The sequence below is a fragment of the Condylura cristata genome, unplaced genomic scaffold (assembly GCF_000260355.1).
Source record: "Condylura cristata isolate star-nosed mole 26May11 unplaced genomic scaffold, ConCri1.0 scaffold00004, whole genome shotgun sequence".
Lineage (NCBI taxonomy): Eukaryota > Metazoa > Chordata > Mammalia > Eulipotyphla > Talpidae > Condylura > Condylura cristata.
The window spans coordinates 40,587,278-40,614,000 of NW_004567105.1; the positions used below are offsets into that span (position 1 = coordinate 40,587,278).

The 26,723-nt window shown below is 47.3% G+C and overlaps 1 protein-coding gene across 1 annotated transcript in view; it reads left to right on the forward strand.

Annotated features, from left to right (window-relative positions):
- LOC105854737 (SH3 and cysteine-rich domain-containing protein 2-like) overlaps positions 1–26,723 on the forward strand; it is a 103,703-nt gene that overhangs the window by 49,165 nt on the left and 27,815 nt on the right. The window contains exon 4 of the mRNA XM_012735157.1: positions 9,475–9,512. Within this exon, the coding sequence (XP_012590611.1) occupies positions 9,475–9,512 (38 nt within the window). The remainder of the gene's footprint in view (positions 1–9,474; positions 9,513–26,723) is intronic.

The following is a 26,723-nucleotide window of genomic DNA, read 5'->3' on the forward strand; positions in this document are numbered from 1 at the left end:
ATAATGGTGACTGATGGTCATGGTGCTAGTGATGGTGTTGATAATGGTGACTATGATGGTGGCGGTGATGGTGTTGATAATGGTGACAATGATGGTGGTGATGGTGATGGTGTTGATAATGGGTGCTGTAATGGTGTTGATAATGGTGACTGGTGGTGGTGGCGGTAATGATGATGGGGAAAGGTTTGAGTTCTTTTCAGTGACTCAGGCTAATCCTTTCACTGTTTCTTCTCTTGCTCATTCTTGACCTCCTACTGTCAAACTTCTACATTTTAATGCCCCTGAACTTTATAGGTAGCTAACTTAGAAGAAAAAACGTTTTTAAGAAGCTATCATGCTTACACAAAGAGACCTTCTCACCCCTATTTCTGGAACTAGGGACAGGGAAAGTCAAAGATGGGAATGATGGTGAGGAATGAGGCTTGAATGTCTGATTGTGGTTCTCATGCTGTTCAAAACCTCACTGCTGCTGCAGCTCTGGGCCCTGGGAGCCTGTTTTTCTGAGGCCCCTGGGGAGGATTAAATGGAGCAGCTTCCACTGATAATCCCTGCACAGATTCTACCTGGTCACACTGCAGATAAGCCAGCAGAGGGGACTGGTGTGGTGCACGTGGCACTGAGACAGCATTGAGGGTTGTGAGTTGTGGGGCAGTTGGCCCCAAGGGGAATGTAGAACCAGGGAGGATGTAGGTCAGGTCATCAGAAGCCATCCTGCTGGGAGGTGTGCTATCCTTGTAGCTGATAGTGAAGGAGGCTGAACAGACTATAATGGAACAGTGGTACAGAGCAAAACAGCCATGTGAGAAAGAGCTGTGCAGGGGTCTGAGGAAAAAGAAAGCTGAGGAAGGAAGCAAAAAAGGGAGGCTAGAGAGAAAGTGGCATAGGGAGTTTTGTAGAATTTGATGATGACTTCATCCCTTCAGGTATCCATATCCAGCCCTGCTGGAGAAAAAGGCTGCAAGTGGCGAGGCTGGTGTCAGAGTGTGCGTGGAGACCTGTCTGAGTTGCTCACAGGGGGAAGCATCTGTCTTTGAGAGGATACTTGTACCAGGTGACTACAGAGGAAGGTTTGGGGTAGATATGCAAGTTGGCAGCAATCTGTCATGTGGTGCTTGTTTGTGCTAGGGGCAGATGATCAACAAGACCCTGGCTGAACAGGAAAGGTGGTGAGGGGCAGGCCTGCCCTATGCTATGGGTCTGTTAAGACAGTGGCCTGGATTCCAACCCTACTGGAGACATTTGAAAAAATAGCAAGACAACATGTAACAATGTTGAGGCTTCAGAGCCAGATGCTCTGAGCAGTTTCTATTGCAGTGAATTTGAAAATTGCCATGAGAAATGTGCTTGTTGTGCACATTAGATGCAGGATCTGCTGAGGACACAGAAAGTGCCCCCTGCAGATGGCCTTGTTGGACTCACAGGAATAGCACAGAGTTGTTTACTTAGGGGTGAAGAATTAGCAAAATGAATACTCTCAGCAGTCCCTCAGAACACTCTTACATGTAACTGGCATTTTCCTCCCTGTAAGTACTTTGTGGTGAAGAATAGAATGACTGTCGTTATACATTGGTGTCATTGCCCTGTGGGAAGATACCAGCCAATTTGCCCAGCAGTATTTTGCAACATCAGTGCAAGTGTTAACAGGAAAGGCAAGGCATGTGTCAATATAATTATGAAAACAGTTTGATCTTGTCAACCCCTGAGAGATCTGGGGGATCTTCCAGTCATACTGGCTTAGACTGAGCGGAATGGTCTGAGGATACAGGAATGGTAGGCAATGCTAACTCAATATAACCTAGGGGAGCAGGAAGCGGCAAAATGCTGATTAGGTAGTGGGCAGCGAGCACAATATTACACAACTTAAAAGGGATCCTTAAAATCCCTCTGCTTTGTGCCAAGTATGCAATGGCTCTTAAAAGATATGAGGCCCTCCCTGGTGGCGCAACAGGTTAAAGCACAGCACTAAGAAGGTTAAGCCACTTCCTCATGAGTTCGATCCCTGCCTGCCCCGGAGGAGATCCACATGGCGTGGCAGATCTCTCCTGACCCGCCCACTGCTCCCCTCAGCAGTGTACTTCGTTAATCTGCCTGTTCTGCTCCCCACTCTGTCCCTGGTGAATCCTCTCACCCTCCGCATCTCTGGCCTGTACCCCAGTTCTGTATGAATAAATAAATAAATCTTTAAAAAAAAAAAAAGATATGAGGTATCTTCTGCTAATCAGGTTGACTCCCTGGATAATTATGAATAGGTGTGGAGGTGGTACAAGGTATGTGAACCAGTTGGTGAAATGTGAAAATACAGAAGAAAATGAACTCAAGATACTTTATGGGGGCAGTTTGGGGCAATTACAGCAGAAGAACACTAGGTGACTGAACAGAGAGTCACAAGAGGGTTATGTGGAGAGAATCCTGGAAACAGAAAACTTTCACATACATAGAAAAAAAGTCCTAAAATGTGTATCGTACCACAAAATATTCCAGAGAACCAAAGCAATCTTGAGGAAGAATGTTCGTGATCGTGGGCCTTGAGAATTAATGGGCTTAGCACTGAGGAGTGAGAAAATTGTAAGAGAGAATTCCATGAGAAGGAAGGTTTAAAGACGGGAACTACTCTGTTTCAGCAGTGTCTTCAGCAGTGTTGGCTGGACTGCAGTGGTAGACGTGGTGATAGCTGGAGCCTGGATAGCGTGCCAGCCAGCCCTGTTCTCCATTTGCTAATCCTTTCATGATCCATTATGCGTAAGAAAATTGAGCCCAGGATGTGGGGCTCTGTCCTTGGACTTGGAGGGTGTGCTGATGATTTCAGCAGGAAGAAATTGAACAGGGACCCTGAGGGAGCAAAAGGAAATGGGTAATAGCTAAAGTGTTTAGTTTTTTGTTTTGTTTTGTTTTAAGTGAAAGGGACATACTTACCCCTAGGATTAATGGAGTTATTTTCACTTAAGTGGAAGTAATGAGATCCTGGGGACATGCAATGAATATGTTTGCCTGATGTGTAAGTTTAATAGCATCTAAATTTAAGACCAGCAATAATAGTTTAGGAGGCAGTCACAACCACGCAGCAACTACATAGGGATGGGAACAGAAATGTTGGGATTAACATCTTGATTTTTATCTGGTAGTGTAGGGCATGAGTCTTTTTGAGAACGTGCATTGTATTCTACTCCTAATGATGCTGTTGATTTTTTAAAAATGATTTTTTTGGTAACTGAGTAATTCAGAGCTGTTCATACATTGAAATTTGCCTACTGTTTTTGAAGTTAAATAATTAAAACAAAATGCAATCGAAAATTCTACAATTCACCAAAACAAAAACAAAGAAACCCCCCCCCAAACCCAAAATGTTTAGACTAATAAATGAGTTCAAGAAAGTTGTAGGATACAAAAGCAACATAAAATCATTTGTGTTTCTGTGTACTAATAATTAATTACTTGAAAACATTAATTAAATTAAAAGAAAAAACCAATTTACAGTAGCATTAAAAATGATAAAAGACTTAGGCATACGTTTAACCAATAAGATGAAAGACCAGTACACACTAATGAAAAAAATTTAAAAAGACATAGATAGACACAAAGATGTCACATACATCAGGAGTAGAAGACCTCATATTGTGAAAATATCTACAATGTCCAAAGTTATCTGAAGATTCAATTCAATTATTATTATTTTTTAAAGATTTATTTATTTACTCATACAGAACGGGGAGGGCCACCAGGGAGGGCCTCAATTCAATTCTTATCAAAATTCCAATGGCATTTTTTCACAGAAATAGAAAAAAATGTTCTCAAATTCATATGAACCATACAAAATCGTAGAGAGCCAAAGCAATCTTGAACATCATACTTCCTGATATCAAGCTATATTACAAAGCCATAGTAATCAAAGTGGTATGACATTTTTATGACATTTTATTTAGCATAAATGCACTTCAGTGAAATCAACGTAAACAAACATTTAACTAATTCACTACAAAGTTATAACAAATATACAGGATTGTCTCTTCACTAATGTTTGTAACTAATGTTTGTAAAACTTGCTATCCATATGAAGAGAATGAAGCTAAATTCTGAAATTAGACTACTCACAAAAACTACCAAAGGCTTGAGTCTAAGACGTGAGTCCATAAAAATTCTGGAAGAAAACATAGGGAGAAAGCTTCTTGACATTGATCTTGGCAGTGGTTTATGCCAAATACATAGCTAACAGAACCAAATACAGAACCAAAAATAAACAAGTAGGATTATATAAACTATAGAGTTTCTGCACATAAACAACCAACAAAGTAAAACCTATCAAATATATATTTACAAATCATAGATGTGATAAGGGGTTAATGTCTAAAGTATGTAAGTAACTCATAAAACACAATAGTAAAACCCCCAAATAATTCAATTAAAAATGGGAAGAATATCAGAATAGACATGCATGTGCACCAGATGGCCATGCAGTCCATGACACTGTGCTCAATATCACCAATCATGAGGAGTCACTTCACACCTGTTAAAACAGCGATTATCAAAAATATGAGAGAGAATGTTTACTTTGCCAAACGTATTCAAAATTTTTTTTTTAAAGATTTATTTATTTGTGCGTACAGAACTGGGGTACAGGCCAGAGGCTCAGGGGCGGAGAGAGGCTTCACCAGAGACAGAGTGGGTAGCAGAACAGGCAGATCTGACAAAGTACACTGCTGAGGGGAGCAGTGGCAGCGGGCCAGGAGAGGTCTGCCACGCCGTGTGGTCACCTCCGGGGCAGGTGGGGATAGAACTTATGCTGAAGTGATTTTAGCTTCTTAGTGCTGTGCTTTAACCCGCTGCACCACCAGGGAGGGCCCAAACGTATTCGATTTTTTTTTTAAAGATTTATTTATTCATACAGAACTGGGGTACAGGCCAGAGATGCGGAGGGTGAGAGGCTTCACCAGAGACACAATGGGGAGCAGAACAGGCAGATCAAGGAAGTACACTGCTGAGGGAAGCAGTGGGCGGGTCAGGAGAGGTCTGCCACGCCATGTAGATCTTCTCCAGGGCAGGCGGGAGGGAATCGAACTCATGAGGAAGTGGCTTACGCTTCTTAGTGCTGTGCTTTAACCCGCTGTGCCACCAGGGAGGGCCCGTATTCAATTTTTAATGATACAGAGATGATTAGCATGGCCCTTGTGCAAGGATGACATACAAATTAATGAAGCATTTCATATTAAAAAAGCACAAGAGAAACTGAAGAAGTGGGAAGCCTTATGCTTTGTTGATGGGAATGTAAATTGGTGTAGTCATTTCTGGAAAAAAGTGTGGGGTGTCTTCAAAATATTAGAAATAGGACTACATATGCCTAGCAAAATCAACATGAAAGAGATGTCTGCACTCATGTTTCCTGCTGTGCATGCACCTATTACAGAAATATTGCTCAGTCACAGGAGGGGAGGAAATCTTGTCATTTACAGCAACATGGATGAACCCAGAGGACATTCTGCTAAATAAAATATCAGGCATAGAAAACCTGTGAGACCTGTGGTCTCACATATACAGAATCTAAAGAAACAAAAAATTGGGCAAACACAGACAGATAGTAGAACATCTGTGGTTGCCAGGGAATGAGGGGGTGGTAGGTGGGGAGGTGCTGGTCAAAGGGAACAAATTTTCATTTATAAGATACACAACTTCTGGAGATCTAGCATACAGCATAGTGACTGTAGGCAATGACACCATATTATATACTTATCATTTGCTAAGAGTACATCTTAGCTGTTCTCACTACACACACACAAAGGTAACTGTGAGGTGATGGATGTGTTAATTAACTTGAATGTGGTAACTATTTCACAATGTAGACATATGTCAAATCATCAAGTTGTCTACTTTAAATGCATACAATTTTTTCAATTATACCTCCATAAAACAGAAAGAAAACAAGACTAGCAGCTTTGGCTTCTGTGAAGAGTAGAAAATGAGGGAGAATAGTGGTTAAGTAAATGTGTTTGTGTTGCTCTCTTTGTGCCTGTGAGGTTTGGGGATGCGTTTTATCAGGGAAGTTCTGGAACTTTCTGTGGCTCCCCTTCTCCCTGGGATGACATGGAAAGAGGCTGATTAGGTAAGTAAATCCCGAATGTGTCTGCCTTGCTGAATCTGGGCTTCTAAAAGCAAGCCTACAACAGGTAATAGTACACAATTGAATTGATGAATGAAACCTCAGGTCACTTCACAAATCCTGTCCCAAGTGGGTAACACAGGCAGAAGAACCATGGCTCTTTCATGGTGAAAACTGATCATCCCTGCACAATGGAAACTGATCCCAGCTGAGCCCACATAAGGTGGCGCTCGATCTCCTGTCGCCTTTCCAGACTGTTTTGTGTCCTGTATGGAAGCTGTTGATGCCCTCTCTGCCTGAGCTGAGCCTAATCAGGCTTTGAGGTGATGAACAGTGAGATGAGTGCTGGAGAGGAAGGTGGGCCTAGGGGCTTTCAGAGCAAATTTGGGCAATGGCCCGTGTTGCTGCTGTGCCTAAGTAGATCACCCACTGTGGGGGTGACCAAGCAGAGGGAGGAGCTCTTATCTTCGGTTTTTCAGAAAGAAACAAGTCAGCTTGACACACAAAGGTGTGTGAAAAATTTGAGATCCAGAGACAGCAGAGCAGCAGGGCCACGGAGGGGTGTGAGGATGGTGAGTGGGCTGCCCGATACGGGGAAGGGAGACTGGGGGAGCTAGAGGAAGTTAGGTCCCTGCTGAGGAACTTGCTCTTTCTTGTGTAGGTGATAGGACTGGAATCCAGCTGGACTCTGTCTGTTTATGATCTGTCAGAGAGGCATGTGTGGCTGGGTGAGAAGCTGGGGCTGGGACTGGCCCAGCCACCCTTACAGTTCTCCTTAGTGTAGTAAATGACGGTAGAAAGCAGCGCATGCATGGGAAAGCGTCAGGCCCAGGCCCAGGCCACACAGTGCAGGCTGCATCACCATTCTGAGGAAAACTCAGGGACCCCCCACATTGTTGCTATAGGCTGTAAAGTCTATCGCACTTTGGAAATCACCTGCCCTCACCCCAGAAACAATACCTACCTCTTGGGGTCTTAGCCGCAGCACTTGGGTGGGTGGTGTGTGTGATTTCATGATTAGTTGACCTTTGTGGTTGTGACGATCTTACCTGCAATGGCCAGTGTCATTGCTGTGCCCAAGTAGATCACCCACCATGAATCAGTTGCACCTTCATGACTAGAGCCCTTTCAGGGTCCCTTGACCTATTGTGTTAATTATCTGCTGCTTTATAAAAAGTTGCCCCCTAGGCATGACAGACCTCTTCTGACCCACCCATGGTTCCCCTCATTTCAGTCAATCTGCCTATCCTGTTACCAATTCTGTCTCTGGTGAACCCTGCTTACCCCCCCCCCACCTCTGGCCTGTACCCCAGATCTTGTATGCATAAATAAATAAATCTTTTTTTTTTTTTTAAAAAAAGTTGCCCCCTAAGTTAGAACCTTAACAGGAAAATAGCTCCTGTCATTTCTCACTTTTCTGTGGGTCAGGGACTTTGGAATTTTGTGGCTGGACAGTTCTGACTCAGGCTCTTAAGAGGTTGCGCCACCTCAAGTCTCGCTGGGGCAGGAGGGCCAGCTTCCACGATGGTACCCTCACATGACTGTTTGTGGCGGGGGAGTGCTAAACAACTCCAATGGGCCACTTCAGTGCCTTAACTACCGGTCAGCTGGCTTCCTTCAGAAGGGGTGATCCCCAGGCGAAGCGCCAGGCCGTGCTTCCACCATTCTACATCATCATGGAGACAGGTCCGAGCCTTTGTCGGAGGCGACGGCACAGGGATGTGAGTATCAGGTGCATGACTGATGCCACCTGGGAGACTGACCACTGCACATTGACTGAGCCCGTCTCAGGCTGCTGAGCAGACCTGCGGGGTCGGTTGAGTAGATGTGGTTGGACTACCCTAGGCGGCCAGGAATTCTTCACCTGGCTTTCTGCTAGTTCTCACTTACCCCAAAGCCATGTGCCTCTCCACAGCCCTCCCTTTTATCTTGCTCTTTCCTGCCTGATGGCCTCTAGCCCCTGGCTCTTTTCCTGTCTCTATTTTCAATCTGGCCTGGCTGTGCCATTTGTTCCAATGACAAGTCTATCTTGCTTAGAAAATCACTGACCACCTTTGTGGGTATATCTAGTAGAAGATGTAGAATAAACACTTGTCTTTGTGAATCATCTGAAAAACCACAGAGGCGTAGGAGACAATTCTGGCACCAGTTCATATCCTGGCTCTATTCTCCTTATGTCCGGTGACTGCCACCCTTCCCCGACCTGTCACTTTGTTTTGTCCTCCTTGAATCTTCTGTACATTTTCATGAGTTATCCCCAGCTCCCAGAAAGGAGAAGAATGTAGAGGGAATGAAAAATTTGAATCTTGAAATGCTTAGCCAGAATTTGTGGCCTGGCTCCTGACCTCCAAGTCCTTCCCCTAGGGCCCTGTCCACTTCTGAACACTAAGCCTGTGCTTTGTGCTTTCACGCAGGTCCTCTAGTATTTCATGGGGCACCGTGACAACCCTGGGAGAGGGCAGAGGCTCAGAGAGGTGGCGTGCCTTGCCTAGGGCGGTCCAGCCAGACAGGACCAGATAGCCCGGGACCCATCTACCCCACCTCAGAGGCTTTCCCCCATCCCAGAGGTGTCCCCATGGGTTCATGTGGGGGAAATAACATGAGAGCTTACGATGGGAAGGTTTGGTGCCGTCGCTTTATTCTTCAGTATCTCCCTGTCCTGCCATCCTCTGTGCCTGGAAACACTGACCAGCAGGCCTGCGTGCCTCGGGCGGCTGTAGGGAAGGGGTGACAGGCTTTTATGTGGTGTCAGCACAGCTGCAGCCTCTGGAGGGGCAGTCCTGTGAAATCACATTGGTTCCGGCTCTAAATCTGCATTGTTAGGGCCTCAGAACCGACACACTCTTCTCTTGGTCACACAATGGCCCCAGTGGGAGGATCCCGCAGGAATTTAGACATGGATTTACTCTGACAGGCCGTTCTTAGGTTATCCGGAAGTGGAAGGAGTATGGAATTCAATGCGCCACTTTCTCATTAATGGAGACTCCAGTCCTGATTCTTACAGCGCATTTTCAAGTTTCTCTTCTTTCCTCTGGACAAGCTATAATTTCAGGCCAATATTGATGCTTTTTACTGCCTAGAATTACCACATTTCTGCTTCAGGGATTCAATTTGGCTGCATGTACTCTCCAGAAACCGATCTGTTTGCAACTCTGCCCCCCAGAAGTTTCCACCAGGAAGTCCTCGCCTATGTCCTCAGGAGGGGCACTCACAGAACCTTGTGACTGGGCTGCTGTCACATCACCCCCTGCTCTGTTGCAACTTGACATTGTGACGTAGGTGAAAAACCTCCTTCAATCCAGATGTTTTCAAGGATCAAGAAAATTTGGAGATGCAGAACTGTCACTGCAGACCCTGCTTAACATGCAATTCTCTCTCTCTTCCAGCCTGCAAGTATTCTTGCCACAAGAAATGTGAAGCCAAGGTAAGGCTCTCATTGCTTTCCCAGGGGGGCGCCAATAGTCAAATTGGCCTTCGATAAATGATACACACCACAAGGGGGACAGCTTTGGACTGTGGCCCCAGAAATGAAACTCTTTAGAAGTAGCTACTTGATGCTTTCCCACAGGGTATATACTTTTCATCCCAGGAATAAGATGAAGAGCTATGAAATCCATGTTTTTAATTATAGAAAATAACACTGAAGAATTTGGTTTCAGATAAGAATTCAGTAATTTTGTTCTGGTGCGTCACAGTCCTTTCTCCATGACAAATGATCCCTTGTTTCCAATTACTCAACAAGCTGCTTTTCAGGGCAGAGAGAGGGTAGAGCTAGGAAGTGCAGGGCATAGTCCTGGTCTTAAGGATTTTTTCTGACTTCTTTTACAGGGTAGTTTTTCATGGATTGGTTGGGGTTTTCTGCCCATCCAAGGAGTCTGGGGTAGTGCCTTAGGAAATAGTGGTTTGGTATTTGTCGGCACATTCCCTGGGGTGGTTACATTGCTAAATGGCCCCCAAGAAATCTTGGGGGCCTTGCTGTGCTTAGATGGGTGTGGGAGCCTGGAAATGGCATGTGGGGAGTCACAGGCATTCTCCTGGGCTGGGGCATGGGGTCTGTGCCCTCTATTGGAGGCACGTGGTAACCGTTGCGGTACCAGAGGAGGTGCAGGCCTGTGCTGACTGGCTGGTCTGTCTTAGTGGGCTCCTGCCAGATACCCCGTCGGTGGTCCAGTGGTGGGGAGTCCCGAGAGATGGGGTTTTAGAGAGCCTGGCGATTTTGTTGCTGTGGTCCTGTTGGCTGGCAACTTTGGAGAATTTTCCCTCGGCCCTCATGCTCTGAGCAGAGGAAGTGCATGCTGGAGGTGGGTTTCTGTGTGGTTCACCTGCGTATGTTCAACTTGTGCAACCAGGGGACCGGCTCCCCCACACTCTCCACTGTACACACATACTCAACATGGTCACAGGTGCGGACATGCGTGCACAGTACCTCAAACAGGTACATGCACTTTACACTCATGGATGTGCACGCTCCATTCATACATGCAAAGACATGCGCACACGTGTACATGCACACGTCGCATCCCCCATCTATGGCCACACACAGATAGTTGGAAGAACCATTGGCTAGTCCAGCCCTGTTTTTTCAAGGAAAAGATTAAATGGTTTAGGAAATAAACTTTTCATTACGAAGACCATGGAACACGCTGGTACTGTCCCCAGTGCCCAAGCTGGTCACCCTGCCTGCCCTCTGTCAACTGCGCCTCCTCCTTCCAAGAAGGAAGAAGGATGATGTACACCCTTCACGTGATGTACACTCCTGCCCTCCTTTGTGGTCTTGCTCTGGAGGCTTCCTCTTTCTGACTGAGGCCAGGCGCTCACCAGACTCATGGCAGTTGATGTGCAGTCAAGCTTTATTTTAGGTCTGAGCTGCCCACAGATCTGCTCCGTTTTTGGATGTGCTGTCTATTTTTCAGTGCTGTGCTTTAACCCGCTGCGCCACCAGGGAGGGCCGGATGTGCTGTCTATTTTTAATCCAAGTGACTGGGTTAAAGAGATCTCTATGTGGCGGAGAGTGGGAAAATATCACCTTGTGGTGATTTGGATGAGTCCCTGAGCATCGTGGTTGTGGTGAGTCTTGTCGTGCACAGCTTGTATTGCGTACCAAGTGGGGCAGACAAGGGAGAGTGCCCGAAAGATGCTGCCCCTGTGTGCATGTGCACACATGTATGTATGTGCCTGTGTGTGCCTCCCCTTGTGCCAACGCTGCTGCCCAGCCCACCCTGACCCGCCGCTACAGAATTGAGCCCGATGTGCTTACACTGTTTCTTAATGGGGATCCAGCCCTGCCTATTAGGGGGATTGAATTCCTTGGTGCAAAGGATGTTTTAGAAGTCCTGCCTCTCACTGGTTCTGCCATTCTACACTGCAAGAATTGGCAGTTTGCTGGGAAAAACTTTTAGTCTTATTGGATAGCAGCTGGAGCAGGGTGGGGGGAATAGATCACTATTCATATTTTTCCATAAGGTGGATCATAGTGGCAGGAGCAACAAAAAAGCCTCTTATTCGTAAACCATCGTGCTATCACTGTGGGGATATGAAAGCTAAATTCTCAGCCATTTCTGGAAATGATGTAGGTTGGGGGTCAACTCTGTCTCCTGGGAGGACTGTGACTCTCCAGATGTTTGGGTACTTGGTTACTGCTTGCACGGGCTCCCTAAAAACAGGCACACCGGATTTCATGGGGGCTGGGAAGATTTGCTAAAGAACACAGGCTCTCGCCGGAGGCCTCCCTGGTCAGACAGCTTACTGACTTGGGGGTGGCATGCTCTGTGGGTGTCTTCTGTGCAGCGCACCCCTTCTGCTTTTCACATTCACAGAGCTTGTTAGCATATTTTAGGGTATATTAAACCCCACTGCCATTGTCAGCTCCCATTGCCACCATAGCTGCCAGCAGAGGCTCTTGACTCGGCCGAACAGGCCCCCTCCGTTGACTGGGAGTTGTGGAGCCTTCAGGCAGGGGAACTGAGTCAGGAGAGGACCACGGGGCTCCCTTTTCATGCGTAAAATGGGTGAATGATATTTCCCATGATCCTGTGCTTATTGTTAGCTGTTAATTATGGTAAAATGAATTATTTAGGTTTTGGGGAAGTCAATGTGTTTATAAATATTGGAAAGCTTGGGATGGCAGACATTGTGCTTTGTGGGTGACTGCTTGCTCATGGAGCCACTTGAGCTGTCCAGGCATCGTGACTAGGGTTTTCTTGCCTACTGGTTGACTCATTGACGGGAGAGAAAAGGAAGTAGGAGAATTATAGCTGTTTTAGGAGGGTAGGCCATGGAGCATTGACATGGGGTAAGGGGAAAGGACAGGACTCCTTGTCAGGTTCCCCAAGTTCCATTGAACTTCGGTGAGCAGTAGCATCATCCTTTAAACGATAATCTTATCATGCCACTGATGCTCCTGGCACGTACATCCTTGTCTGTCCTACCCAGAGGCACTTGCTTTAGAGGAATGGTCAGTTGAGCGTATCTGTATGACCTGTAGTCATCAGGTCGCCTCCAGGTAGATATACACCTCCAGGTAGATTTTTTAAACCCGAGGCCCTGTATAGGGCTAGACTGGGTGGGCAGAACTTGTGGGCACAGGGTGTCCTGAGTACCTGGACCCTGGTTTAGAAGGTGCCTGTGTCCCCTCCTCGTCTGCACAGCATGCATCCCCAAGCCAACTCTCCTCACCACTTTCTGGGTGCATCTGGATGGCACTTTGACTGTACAAACAGGACTGAGGTGCCACTTAGCTCGGGAGGTGGAGACTTGGTTTCAGAAGGGAGAGGTGTTGGGTCCTGTCCCACGCTGGCTCCTACTTCCTGAGTCATTGGTGTGAACACCATGTTGTCCAGGCTGGGACTGGGGCCTGCCTCCCTTGCACTGGAAGCAGAGCTGTCTGCCCTGAGCATGCTGCCCCTGAAAAAGACTGATCAGAGGGCCCCGGACTGTGTCCCAGGAAACCCCGAACCTCTCCAACCTCAGCCATCCTGGACCTGCCCTTTTACTGCCTTCACTGCCTCTGTCTGGGTGCTGCATTCTGGCCGTGCTCTGCACAGGGACCTAGCAGACAGTCTGGCTGTCTTCTCGATGGCACCTCTCTGTCATGGGAGTGTGAGGCCCAAGGTCTACTGCAGATGTCTGTCCTGGGTGTCAGGAGGTACCTATGGGCCCAACTGATTTAACCATTAACTTTCATGCCTGGTAATTAATTTTTACCTTCAGCAATCTGAATTGCCTCAGATTGGTTCTCCTCTCCAAACATAGGAAGCCATTGCTTCCTATTTGGGACCACTGTGTCCAGGGTTGTCACCAGCTCTCTCCTCTCATTGGATGAGTAAATGGAGATCTGGGAGGTGAAAACACAGGCCTGCTGTTACACAGCTTTTGTGGCCTGTGTCCAGGGGTTCGGGTGTCAGAATTCAGGTTTTGCTATTCCAAGGTTTGGATGGTGCTTAGTGGTCTTCAGATTTTAGTGGGGGGCTGCTGTCGGTCTGAGTGTGGACTCACCTGTGTCTGCTGCTGCCAGAATCCTCTTACTCCCAGCCCCCTGAAACATGGTGGGCTCAAGTATTGCAGCCCTTAGCTGTGGGGTTCAGGCCCTCCTTGGGCAAAATCTGTGCTTGCTCCCACAAGAGAACCGATGATCAGCCCCTCCCAGAGCTTTGCTCAGGTCCTCTGAAGTTTGTGATTGCTGAGGTCTCACCCCCTTTCTTTCAGTGACCACTTGAGTGACCAGTCCTCTTGGAGATAGCAGAAAAGGGGTCTCTTCTGCTACTTGTAGCTCCCAGTGCCCCAAGATGGCCTGCGTTGTTATGGACATGAGTATGGATCTCTGTAGCACCTCCTGCTTGCTATGAAAAGAGTCAAAGGGGGCTGAGTGCCAAGCTGCAGTCATGGAACTCCCAGTGCCACCCCATCTTTGTGTCTGTGTCCCCAGGGGCTCCAAAGCCCTCACTGCCTGGAAGCCCAGTAGCCAGCCAGCCCTGCTGTCAGGTGCGGAGCCGCCTCCCCCACGCCCAGCTCGAGGGACTTCCCCTCTGCCTCTGCAGTTCCTTAATGGCTCAGCCATGCCATGGGCGTGGGGTAAGAGGGCTGAGTCAGAGCACTCAGGATGCAGGGATACCTTGATCCGCTGGGTTACAGTACTCGCTCAGAAGTACCAGAAATCAGCTTCATTATGGCAAGATTCTTAAAGGGCTGGGCACTTTTCTGTTCATTCAGTTTTTCCTGGGAGGCAGCCCTTTTCCCGCCCAAGTCTTATATCTGATGTGGGTGCTAGAAGGAGCCTCACAGCCCATCCAGGGACAGGGCCTGAGTGCGTCCTGTCCCCGCCTGGGTTACAAATGCTGGCACTGGCCTCTCTTGACTGCCTCAGTAAATGTTTACATGTCCTCACCTCCTCTTTCCTCCCGACTCCTTGCACTAAGAGAAGAGCCAGTTAATTTTCAAACCGGCCAAGTCAAATATTTCCTGAGCTGGGTGCCTGGGAGATGACCACAGGTCTCGTCCAGCCTGGGGCCAATCTGAGATCAACCCAGGAGTTCCTTCTGGACAGGGGATCCATTGCCTGTGCTTTATTGTTTGATGCTGACTTTTATTTGTTTCTTAAAATGATAGAGTGCTTTAGAGTCATAGAAAAGATGAGGGGAAATGCAAACGTTCATACATCTTCACACAAAGCCCCTCCCAACCATAAGGTCAGTGTATTTGCTACAACTGGGAGCAAGTTTGGATAGGTTATTATTATTATTATTTAATGATTTATTTATGCATACAGAACTGGGGTACAAGCTAGAGGAGCGGGGTGTTGAGAGGGTTCACCAGAGACCGAGCGGGTTGCAGAACAGGCCGATGGATGAAGTACACTGCTGAGGGGAGCAGCGGGAGGGTCAGGAGAGGTCTGTAGCACCATGTGGGTCACCTTTGGGGCGGGGATCGAACTCATACTAAAGTGGATGCAGCCAGCTTGCTGTGCTGCGTCCTTACCTGTTGTGCCACCAGGCAGGAACCTGGGTAGATATTGTTAATTAAAGTCCACAGTGTAAATTACACTCCTGAGGGGAGCAGTGGACAAGAGGAGAGGTCTGCTGTGCCTTATGTGGGTAGCTCCCTGTCTGGGGATGGAACTCAGGTCATTCCACTAGGACTTAACTCCTATGCCTCCAGGGGTCACCAGTTTAGTTTGCTGTAGGTTCTGGCTGTGACTGTTCCCTCCCACCACGCCGCCTTTCTGAGGTGTCTGGCCTACACCCCATTTCTCTTTCTGCTGGTAACTGTGTGTGGTAGAGCTGGTAAAGGGGGCACCATTTCCTACAGGCATGACCATTTCTTTATATGGAATTAATGTATTTGAATCCAAAATAACCTTGGCTCAGGACAGGGACACTGACTATGAGTCTGGGAGCCTTCTTGAACTTAAAGACAGCGACGAGACGGAGCCACAGTTACCTGCTGCTGCGTCTGTATGGGTCCTCTTCTCTTAGACTCACGCTCGCTAAACACCTCCACATTGGCAGTTGGGGACTTCTGCTTGTGGGCACAGCCTGGGTGGCATGTGGCCGGTGACAGCCTCATGATGGCGTAGTTGAATGTCTTGTATGTCATCTTGGCTGATTTGCACTTTAGTGTGGCCCAAGTTTAATCTATATTTATGTAGGAATTATTGGTTCTGTCTGCGCCACCCCGCCACCCCCCACCAAGTTCAGAAGGGGATATTCTTTTGAAATAACACACTTATTTTATTTTTTAAATTGTATTTTTTAAATTGTATGATTTAAAAATCTGTCTTGTTTTCTCCAAATGTCCAGTTGTCACCTACTTTGTGGCCTGGTTAATAAAGTAGGCCTTCATGGGCACCTAATGTGTACTGCACTCACTTGGGGCACCACATGCCCAGCTTTGGCTGAGCCTGGGAGCTCATCCCCAGTGCCATCCAGTCTGGAAAAGGACAGCGGGGACTAAGCTGGAGTCCAAGCGCACTTTGCAGCTTAGACCAGGCCTTCTGCCATGGTCCTAGAACCCACTTCTGAAGTGCATTCTTCTCGCTTCTGCCCCTGCTCTAACCCGGGGAAACGCTGTCCCACGCGATCCCCTTGCCAGCCTGTGTGATCTGCCACACCCAGCTTGTCACAAATTCCCCGTCGGCCTGTGGTCCTTTGAAGTAGGGTGGTTGAGCCTGGTCATTGCTCAGGTCTCACAGATTTGTTTTTGGAAATGCTGTGAGAGCTGGGGGTACATCTCTGCTCCCTCCTTGGTGCTGTGCTCCACACTGGGGGGACGCTTGCTTTTTGCTCAGTCGTGTGTAAGCTGTGCTCGTGAATGCTGCACAGGTTGGCTCTTTAGGTTCCATCACAGCTGTCACCTCATGGGTGGGCTCAGGCCTGATGCCAACCAACTCCAAGAGCATTTTGTTTTAATTAATGACAAAACTATTGAAATAGAAGCAGTGTCATAAGGTGACTTTTGCAGAGCAGCAGATATTTGACTGTGTACATTTTGGAAGGTTCCTTCAAGATCAGCCCTTCCTGATCCTTCCTAATTTGTCCTGGTGACAAGTTAGCCAATGGCCTGTGTCTCCCACATCCCTAGGACTTGGGCGAGAGGGATGGTGGCAGTCACGGTTTGCAATGTTTTTCGCTCATTAGTTCCAGTTTATTATCTGTGCAAAGTAGAGTTATGAGATGATCAAATGCAGTTCTTTCTGTATGGAGCCTCAAAAACCTGAAATTGTCCATGTGGGAGAGCCTGGGCCTGTTCAAGCAAGCCAGCTGCCGAGGCTTGGGAAGGGGCGGAGGGAGCGGGGCTCTTGGCCTGAGCAGCTTTCCAGAGGGTGGACAGCCCTGCATACCACCCAGTGACCTCCCTGCATCCAGGACATCTGCCACTTCTGTATCCGTCCTCTTCTCTGTGACTCCAACTCTTCTTTCTGAAGTTCAGAGTTGTTATTCATGGGCATTTGCTTGCCTTTTCTTTCCTTTCTTGTAACTCCAAGGTCCACCCTTTCCAGTGCTCAGCCTTGGTGGACACCAGGTATTCCAGGCATGGAGCTGGCCTGCCAGGTCTCGGGTGGCTGTGAAATGTGGCTCCTTATGCCTGTTGGGGACTTTCCTCACTTTCTAGGCACGCAGCTGTGTTCCTTCTTATGTTACCAGCCAGATCCTTAATGTGGCTGGTCTGTGTGGACGCGGTCTGTTCTGCACCTGGCAGTATGAGCTCTGTAGATTACAGGGACTTCCCAGGGGTATTGTGCTGGTGGCTAGGACTCTACATTCTTTCCACGAGGGGAGGTTACATACAAGCCACATCTTGTTTCCTGAGGCCACCTTACCTCTGCCGATACTCTCTGCTGTCTTCCTGCTACCGATGCCATTGTTTCCTTCTTCCCCTTCAGAGAGGATGACATGGAGGACTATGGGGACCTCTGCAGACTTCATTCTCAGGGCAGGGACCTTGACCCATTTCCACACACCACCAGACACCCTCTGCCTCGTGGCAGTGCCTGAGGGTCCACGTGTCCCTGGAAGCCATCTGGTCAGAGCTGCTGATGGTCATGGGCCAGCGCTGAGGTCAGGACCAGGGCTGTGGCAGCCAGCCTCAAGGCTGACAGCTGCCTGTGCCCTGGGAGTATTGCTGGGCTGCAGCTGTATGCCAGTCCTTTGGAAATTGCTTACTGTATACTTGAAGAACATTTGCAATTAAGTTGCTGGTTTTATTTTTATGTGGCTACTTCTCCAATACAGGTTTCATATTAAAGCCCTGTCACTCCCTTTCCGCTACGTTTTTAAGCAGGAGCATGAAAGTAGTTAACTAAGCACTTGAATTTCCAGCTCCAGATTTTAATCTGTAAAATAAAACTTTGAGCATATGCTTTGTTTGTCCCCTGGTAAAGCTGTGTATTTTGAGCAGGGATTAAGGAAACCTGCCTTCTATTTTCCTTCACACATAGAAATAGCTCATGGGGTGCCTTCTGTCAGCCTTCTGGGACCAGTGGCACAGTTGACATTTGTGCGTTTTGAGGCCAAAATTTACCTCTGCCTTCTCAGGTGCTGCGTATCTGAGCCACTCAACGCCTCGCTTCCGCAAGAACTTTCTAGAGCTGTCAGGCTGCCCTTCTGTTGTAAGGAGTGGGGCTGCTGGCCTGCCTCACATATAACCTGCAGATAACAAACTCACAACTGGTTTTTTTTTTTTTGGTGGAGAAGAGAGAATGTCTGCTTGGCTAAAATATGCTAGGAATAGCAATTCTGATTTCAGCGTCTCATGCAAGGACTTTTAGGTCCTTTCCCTTGCTTTAATAAAGCATTTGGAGGCAATTGCCCACGCTTGTGGGGCTCATTGGAAAACTTCCTGCCGCCCAGGGAGAGCCAGGACTCCACTTTCACTTTCTGGAGAGGAGGCAGGAAGTAACTGGCGGCATTTGAGGGCAGACCTGAAAGTGGGACCACATCTGGTCCGGTGGGGAGAGAGTGCACGTGATTCTTAGGCTTGCAAGAAGGGTTCCAGGTGAAGAATGAAAGCAGTTAGCAGGGTGTTGTAAATGTGGAGGGCTTAGCTTCATTCAAGGTGCTAATTTGGACTTACTGGGGCTGCTTAGGTGGCTGCTCAGAGTAAGTACAAAGTAAGGCTAAATTACATTTTTTTAAAAAAATTGGATACATTGCAAATTATTAAAATTTCTCATTTTCTTTTTTCTTGTCAGCCAATCCCTGGTGCTAAGGTAGTTGGCAAAAACCAAACAATCTTTTGCATCATTCTTAGACAGGTTTGCCGAAAGTTCCTTCATTTTCCCCCTTTGTGGAATAAACTGTTTTCTCCTTTAAATAACTACTGTTTGTGTTTGTGCCTTGTCTTTCTTTCTGATTTTTAGTAAGAAGGAGGGTGTTAGAAGTGTCATGGGTATCATAGGTATCATATAATTTCTAAGTTCTTCTCTTAAAGAAAAGCAAAAGCACACACTCATTTGTCTTAAAGTTTTAGAGCAGTTACTGTTTCTCCTGACTCCATTGCACACCGAGTTGTCATCTGGGTCTGAGGTGTGAAGTTCCCATCCCTGTCTTCTTTTGCAAAGATAACTTGTCCATATAAAGATAATCTGTCCACATGGTTGTCTATATAAAGTATGTGGTGACCTGGTAGGGATATAAAGGGGGGGTGCAGATCCCAGTAGTGGAAAGGAAAATAGATTGGGGCTTCATGGGGAATAGGGCATGCTATAATTTGTTTTCTGTCTTTTTTTTTTTTTAATTAAAATATATTCATTACATCCTTCATTTTCACCACCAGTTTGCCCATGCACCATCACCATAGTCCCTTGTGGTCTCCCCACCCCTGTCCTGGTTGGTTCCCCTCCTTCTCCCCTACAGAATGTCTCTGATCTATAGTTGTCTGATGACTTTGACTTTACTATAATTACTTTTATTTTTCTGATTCTTTTTTTTCTCTACATTCCTTCTATAAGTGAGACCATTTGATATTTTTCTTTTTCTTTCTGGCTTATTTTGCTGAGCATAATCCTTTCCAGCTCCATCCATCATATCGCTGTGAAGGACATGGGCTTATCCCTTTTGACTGCTGAGTAATATTCCACTGTGTAAACATACCACATCTTCTTGATCTAGTCATCTATTTCTGGGAATAAAGGTTGCTTCCATCGCTTACATTAACCTTACAATTTACCAGCTGTAAATTGTGCTACAATAACATAGGGGTGCTGGTGTCCTTTTGAATTAATGTTTTTGTGTCTTTTGGGTAGATTCCTAGGAGTAGAATTGTTGGATCATATGGAAGCTCCATTTTTAGTAGCTTGAAGATCTTTCTTTTTTCTTTTTTTTTTTTGGCTCAATTTTTTTTTTATTACAAAAGTTTATTTTTACATCATTTTGTACATTTTTTTTCCATCTCGATTGTAATCCCCGCGAGTTTCCCATCACCAAGTCACCTGTGTGCCATCACCATAATCCCATGCATTTCCCTCCCCCCCCCTCTTTCTTTTTTTTTATTTATGCATACAAGAACTAGGGTATAGGCCAGAGGTGTGGTGGTGGTGGTGGGGGATGGTGAGATGATTCACCAGAGACAGAGTGGGGAGCAGAACAGGCTGATCCACTGAAATACACAGCTAAGGGGAGTAGCTGGTGAGATAGGAGAGGTCTGCTGCACCATGTGGGTCTGCTCTGTGGCCAGGGATTGAATTCGTATTGCAGTAACCACTAATAGCTTCATAGTGCTGCACTTTAACCCCTTGTACCACCAGGGAGGACTCCCAAAAGGTGATTTAGGTGAAATGAGGTCACTAGGATGAACCCTTAATCCCATCTGACTGGTGTCCTTATCAGAAGAGGAGATCTAGGCACGGACCCATATAGGGTTAGGATCATGGACACAGGGAGAGGCTAACTCTCCACATCAAGAAGAGAGGCCTCAGGATCAACCAGCCCACTGACACCTTGAGCTTGTGTTACAGGGCAGGGAGAGAGGGGCACCCCTGAATCCCCAGGCCTGCCTGCTCTAAAAGGGCTCTGTTATCCGCCGCATCAAGACAAAACAGATAAGACTTTAATGAAAAGGAACTTTTTAATACAGAAGACAAAGAATATAATTTCTAAATCAAACACCTGAAGTTGCCCATCCCCTCGTGGGCAAAAGTCCACCCAAAAGGGATTGGTCCAAGCAAGACCTGAAAGCGCAACACAAGACTAAAGCACTTTCTGGCGGGGACCCATAGAAAAGGGTCAGAAATGGCCAGACAAGTCTGGGAGGAAAAGAGCAAAATCAAACTCAAAATAAACACTGCCATAGTCAGCCACCCCTTGGGTCTCTCACACACATCTCTTTCAGCCAGCGCAAGGCCAAGAAATAAACACAGTGTCTTCACATGCCTCTCTTTGCTCCCTGTGGCTTCCTCAGGTCTCCTTCTGGCTCTCCATCCTACTTCCTTCTTCCTTAGATTCCTTCTTTCTTTTTCTCTTCTCAGCTCCACCCTACGTCTGGGTGGGGCAAGGAACCTGGAACTTCCCCTTTTCCTAGGGAACAACTTGGACTTCCATTCTCTGTCACTGAGAAGACAAAAATTTGTTGTGTATTTGTTATAGCAACTTGAATTGACTAAGACAGTTGGTATTTAAACAAACCTCTCAGAATATCAGCACTGTTGAAGAGGGGGTTTCCTCCTTATCCTACCCCCATTTAAAGTAAATGATAGCATAGTAATAAAAATACCTAGACAGTTGATCTTTCTCAGTTTTATGTAATGGGTAGATATAAACATCTGTTTATTGCTCAGTAACATACAAGGCAAAAAAGTTGTAAAATAATAAAAGTGCTCCTTGAGAAAGACCTTTCCCTCCTTTCCACAGACTATTTTGCTCCATAGACAAGGCCTGAGTCACCTTGCTTTTGTATAACACAGTGCTGTGTCCATCAAACACTTCAGGTCTTAACCTGATTCTGTAACACCCAGTTCCGAGTGTGAGAGGGAGCAGGTGGTCTGTGATTGTGGTGATGATTTGGCAGAGGTAGATAGATCTGCAGTTCTCTTTCCATGATATTTCCTTAATGACACAATGTGTGCATGAAGTGATTGATACCTTTTTCCTTGACTTAATTCAGCAAGTTGCCTTCAAACCTCTCTGCAGGTGAGTGACTCACCCTTTCTCTCCCCTGTTTGTGCTGGGTTTTAATGTCTGTGATGGCAGATGGATTTATTTTTGGCTCATGTGTACAGTTATTTTATGCTTTTTAAATGACTGCTTGTTGGTACTGATGAGATGAGCTACCCATCCAAAATCCTGGCAAGAACATTTGCACATGCTGGCTTGATGCCAAAATATGGAGAACTGTGTGCCCAGTTCCCTGGAAAACCAGCAGGAATAATTGGCAGAGAGACTGAGCTGCTGGCTGTCACTGTTGCACTGAGTGTGCGGACCACGCCATGTCTGGGGGAGTGGTTTCCGTGGAAGACCATGGGACACTCATGTGAGTGGAACGACTGGAATTCTCAGTGATTCAGAAAAGGTTGCCCTGGGGTTTACCTTTACTCTGCAGTCATAAACACTGGGTCAGTTACAGATGCGCATTCTTACAGAAGTTGGTGGAAAGTGGCACTCTTTACAAGGTTGTCCAAAGTAAAATGTCATAGCAGACGACATCAAGAAGGCCATCCCCTGTAGCGTGGCACTGGGTAAAAGAAAACAAGTTCTGTAATGTGAAGGGGAAGCTGAGCTGTGGGCACATCCCCAGAACTTTCATCTCCAGGACTGAGCGGAGGGGACCCTCCAGCTGTCAGAGATGACCACTCTTCCTAGAGAAAGAGCCCCCTTCAGAGTCGCTCAGCCATGGGGTGTTACCCCTTGGGCTAGAGATGCCTTCCGAGATGGAGGCGCTGGTGGCCAAAGCTCCATTGTTCCCCTTGAGGAAGTGAAGCTGCTGGGTGGTTTGGCATTGTGTGTGTGTGCAAACACACACAACCACAGCACACTCATCCATACAGCTCTTACACACAATTTACATAGCCAGCAGTCACACTCAGTCTCACTTTCAACGTAGCACACACATCCACCGGGGTACACTTACTCCCCCATCACATGCTCTCATTCATACATCCACACATGATACGTTTATCCTCACACCACACACTCACACACCACAACTCACATACCACACACACAACACAATCACATCTGTGCATGCACATACTTACCCACTCTCTTTCCTAAGCAGAAACAACCACCCTCACACTCATATACTGACCTTCACTCACATTCACCCACAACTGGCCCACTCATCCAACTTCACACACTTCACACTCACAAAATCATTCGCATTCACATTTCTTGGACTCAGTGATCCAGCGTGAGTCCTACCCTGTCGGTGTTTTTCCGATTCACCTCTCTGCTGGCTGGCTTGGGGTTGATACCAGCTAACTGCAGGTGCCACGTAGCGAGGTGTGGCTGGGTGCAGCCTATTTGTTTGTGGTTGTCCCTGGTAACAGTGATTTGGCCCATGAATGAGCCATGCAGGGCCATAAAGTTTTCTGGAGTCAGCCCCTTGGAGCCTCTCTGGGACTTTAATGGATGCTAGTGGGCACCAACACTACCTCCCCACCCTTCCCCCACAACACCCCTCCCTGCTGCTTCTAGTAAAAAGGGAGTGTGGAGTTTGGACCTGTGGGTGTCCCTTTGCCCTGAAGAGATTGGCACACATTGCTGGGGCTCCCTGAAGCTGAGTACCCCACACATCACATCGACGAGCCGCTCGCTAGCTTTCCAGGCCATGGTAAGGAATGCTGAGAAGGTCTGCAGACCCAGCAGTTGGCCCTTGTGCACAGCGGACGAGCCAGACTCCTGGGTGTGCTCACCATTCTACAGGGTGGGACGTGGGCTTGGCCAGAGAGACATCTGCTCAGGCCCCAGGTCCTGCCACGTCTCTGCCTGACCCAACTTCACACCCGCAGACTTGCGGCCAGTGGTGCAGAGCGTCACAGGCCTGGCCCTCCTGCGGTCAGTCCTGACCTGACGTGTGGTGTGGGGTGGTGTGGTGTGGTGGCTGACCCTTGGTTTTCAGCTCCATTGGGGGCGGGGCTTGTGTCTGCACAGCCGGAACACTAATAAAGCATCAGCTCCTTCTCCTCTGGGAAGGCCAAGCCCACCTGGAAGTGACCCATGGCCCCGGTATTTCCTCTTGTCAAATGAAAGTAGCCAGTTAGCCAGATGGCACTATATGGTGTATGATCAGAGCTGGCCCTGGTGATGGCGGGACGAGGCAGGTGAGTGTTCTGTCTTTTTATTCACCTGTTCCATCTCCAGTGACTGCCTGAAGCCTGCGGACTTGTTGTCTTCGTCCTTTGGAGCTGTCACCCTGTTGGGGGCGTGACCAGTGGTTGGGTGGGCTTGTTGTCCAGAGATGTGTTGGCTCCACTGTCCAGAGAAGTCTACTCTGCCTCTCTGTTCAGGGTGACAGCCTGAGGGGACGCCGAGTGTCCCAGAAGTCCAGTCAGGGGGCCAATTGCCAGGCTATTCGTGTTTCTGGAAGGAGCAGGGCCATCTTCTCGGGACCATGGTGTATCCTGATAATTCTGGAAGGAGCAGGGCCATCTTCTCGGGACCATGGTGTATCCTGATAATTCCTGAGAATCTGAACGCGGCCTTTGTTCATATTCTTAGGGAGGGAAAGTCAAGTGAAATCCAGATTATTTTCACGTAATCGCATTCTGGGATTTGGTTTGTGTTGCACGGAAGAGGTGCAGGCCAGTGTGTCCACATTAGTGGTCGTATTAAATCAGATGCTTGGTGGTCTTGATGTAAATATTGGTTTTCTCTTTCAACAGGTGACTTTCGCCTTTTTCTCTATGGTGTCATTTCTTGGGCATCTTATTTGCAAATTCATTGTAAGGCAGGTCTTCTCTCAACTTTACTATCTGCACTTCACAAGCTGATAGTGGGGGAGATGGTCTATTCGGAGGCAATTCTGTCAGGAATGCAGAGTTGCTGCTTAGCATTTGTTCCTCCAGTGGGTGGCCTGCACGTGCCCCGCCCCCCCCCGCCCCCCCTACAGTGGAGCTGGTGTAAGTGTCTGGCAGTGAACTTCTCCTCCCCCAGGATGTGTCTGTTTTGCTTACTAATGGATCACTCTGAGCAGTAGCCAGTGCCTTGTGGTGAAGATGCCCAGTAAAAATTTGTTGGACTGTGTTCGGCAAGATCAGGAGGGATCTTGCCACCCTTGGTGGGATGCCACTCACAGTGGACTAAAGGAAGGTGGAAACAAAGGGCTCCATAATCTGGTTTTCTGAAAACACTGTGGAGCTAACCAGATGCTTGGCATCACTGTGCCTCACCTGGGTGCTGGGGCGGGGGGAGGTACCGGCACACCTGGTTTCTGACTGCATCCCTTTGAGGCTGTTTTTAAATTTCACTTTTCTGATGTTGCTTTGTACCTTTCCTCTAGATGAACACGTGCCCTCTAGACAAACTTGTGCTTCCAGAAAAGGAATTAAAAAATCATTTTATTTTTTAGGACATTTTAATTTGTTTATTTTTAATGACTTATTTATTTATGCATACAAGAGCTGGGGTGTAGGCCAGAGATGTGGGTGGGGGTGGGGGTGAGAGGATTCACTAGTGACAGAGTGGGGAACAGAACAGACAGATGTGCAGAAATACACCACTGAGGGGAGCAGTGGGCAGTCAGGAGAGGTCTGCCACACCATGTGGGTCACCTATCTGTCTGGGGATGGAACTCATGCTGCAGAGGCTGCCGATAGCTTGATAGTGCTGAGACTTCATCCCTTTTTACCTCTTGGGCCACCAGGGAGGACCATAGGACAGTTTTAGACTTATGAAAACTGGAAGTGCTGTGCAGAGTTCCTCTATCCCTACTTCCCCTCCTCATTTGCCAGAAACATCTTGGTTTGGTACATCCTTCATACTCAAGGAGCCCACAAAAGCCAATATTGCTATATTCTTATTAACAACGCCCATCGTTTACATCAGGGCTCAATCTTCATGCCGTCTATTCTGTGAATTTGGACAAACCTATAATGACATAATGCACATTTCTTACTGGCATGTCAGGCATTTAATGAGGCTTCTGTCCCATGTGTGTGCTGGGCGGGGACCCTGCTTGGGATGAAATTAATGGCAGTGTTCCACTAACCACACACTTTCCTTGCCTGCTCTTTTGGTTACTTTCTGTGTTTTCAAAGTAGTTAAAAATTTTTTTGTTGTTGACTTATTCCTTCATCCATCCATCTAGCTTCTCTCTATATCTATATACATAGGCCTATATGGATATATGGATGTGTGTATATATGTGTATATGTGTTTCTGTATATGCAGAATAGGGGATTTGCAAAAGAAATGGATGTGTTTCTGCTTTCCAGGAATTGGAGGATGGCGGCAGCCAACCATTAAACCAGTGATTCCAGACAATCAATGAGAGGGTTTGCTAGTTGCGGGGAGAGGATGAGTGCTTGAAGAGAGGCCCCTGACCAAATGGAATCATGAGTCAGACCCTGGTGGAGTAAAATGTCCCAGACAACTGATGGTCATGTGTCATATTCCTTGAGTAACTTATTGAGATAAGTGAGAGAGATATAAATAGAGCCGTAGCGGGGACCAAGGTCATGCTACCACCCACAGGCCCCATAAGCACAATTAGTCAGGCTCCTTCCTTTGTACTTTTAAAAGAACCTTTTGAGGTTGGATGGGAAGGGGTTTAGGGGGAGTAGCTAAACCCCAGGATCCTGGTCTCCCAGAACCACAGGAAGTAAGTCTGATCCTCTCATGTACCAAATAGGCTTGGACTTTGCAAAAGTGAAAAAAAACCCAGACTCTTGTTTATTCTGCATCTTGTCTAGCTTGAGATGCTGGCACTGTGGACACGGCCAGACAGAATGCACTGTGGGAGCCTTGCTTGCGCAAAGGCCTAGTTTCCTCTCGTCAGTCCTTCTCTTTGTGGTGTTTCTTTTCCTGGAGGTGGGGATTTTCCTATAGATCCATCTGGAACAAGAGGGTACTTGGAATTTTGGGGAGCCATTGTCGTGTAGGACTCACTCTTCCTTTACGCTACTTCTTTGGGGAGTTTCCAGCTCCCTTGGAACTCTGTTCCTTCAGTTGGTGCCGCTCTCCTCATGGAACTCTTAAGGGGACCCTTA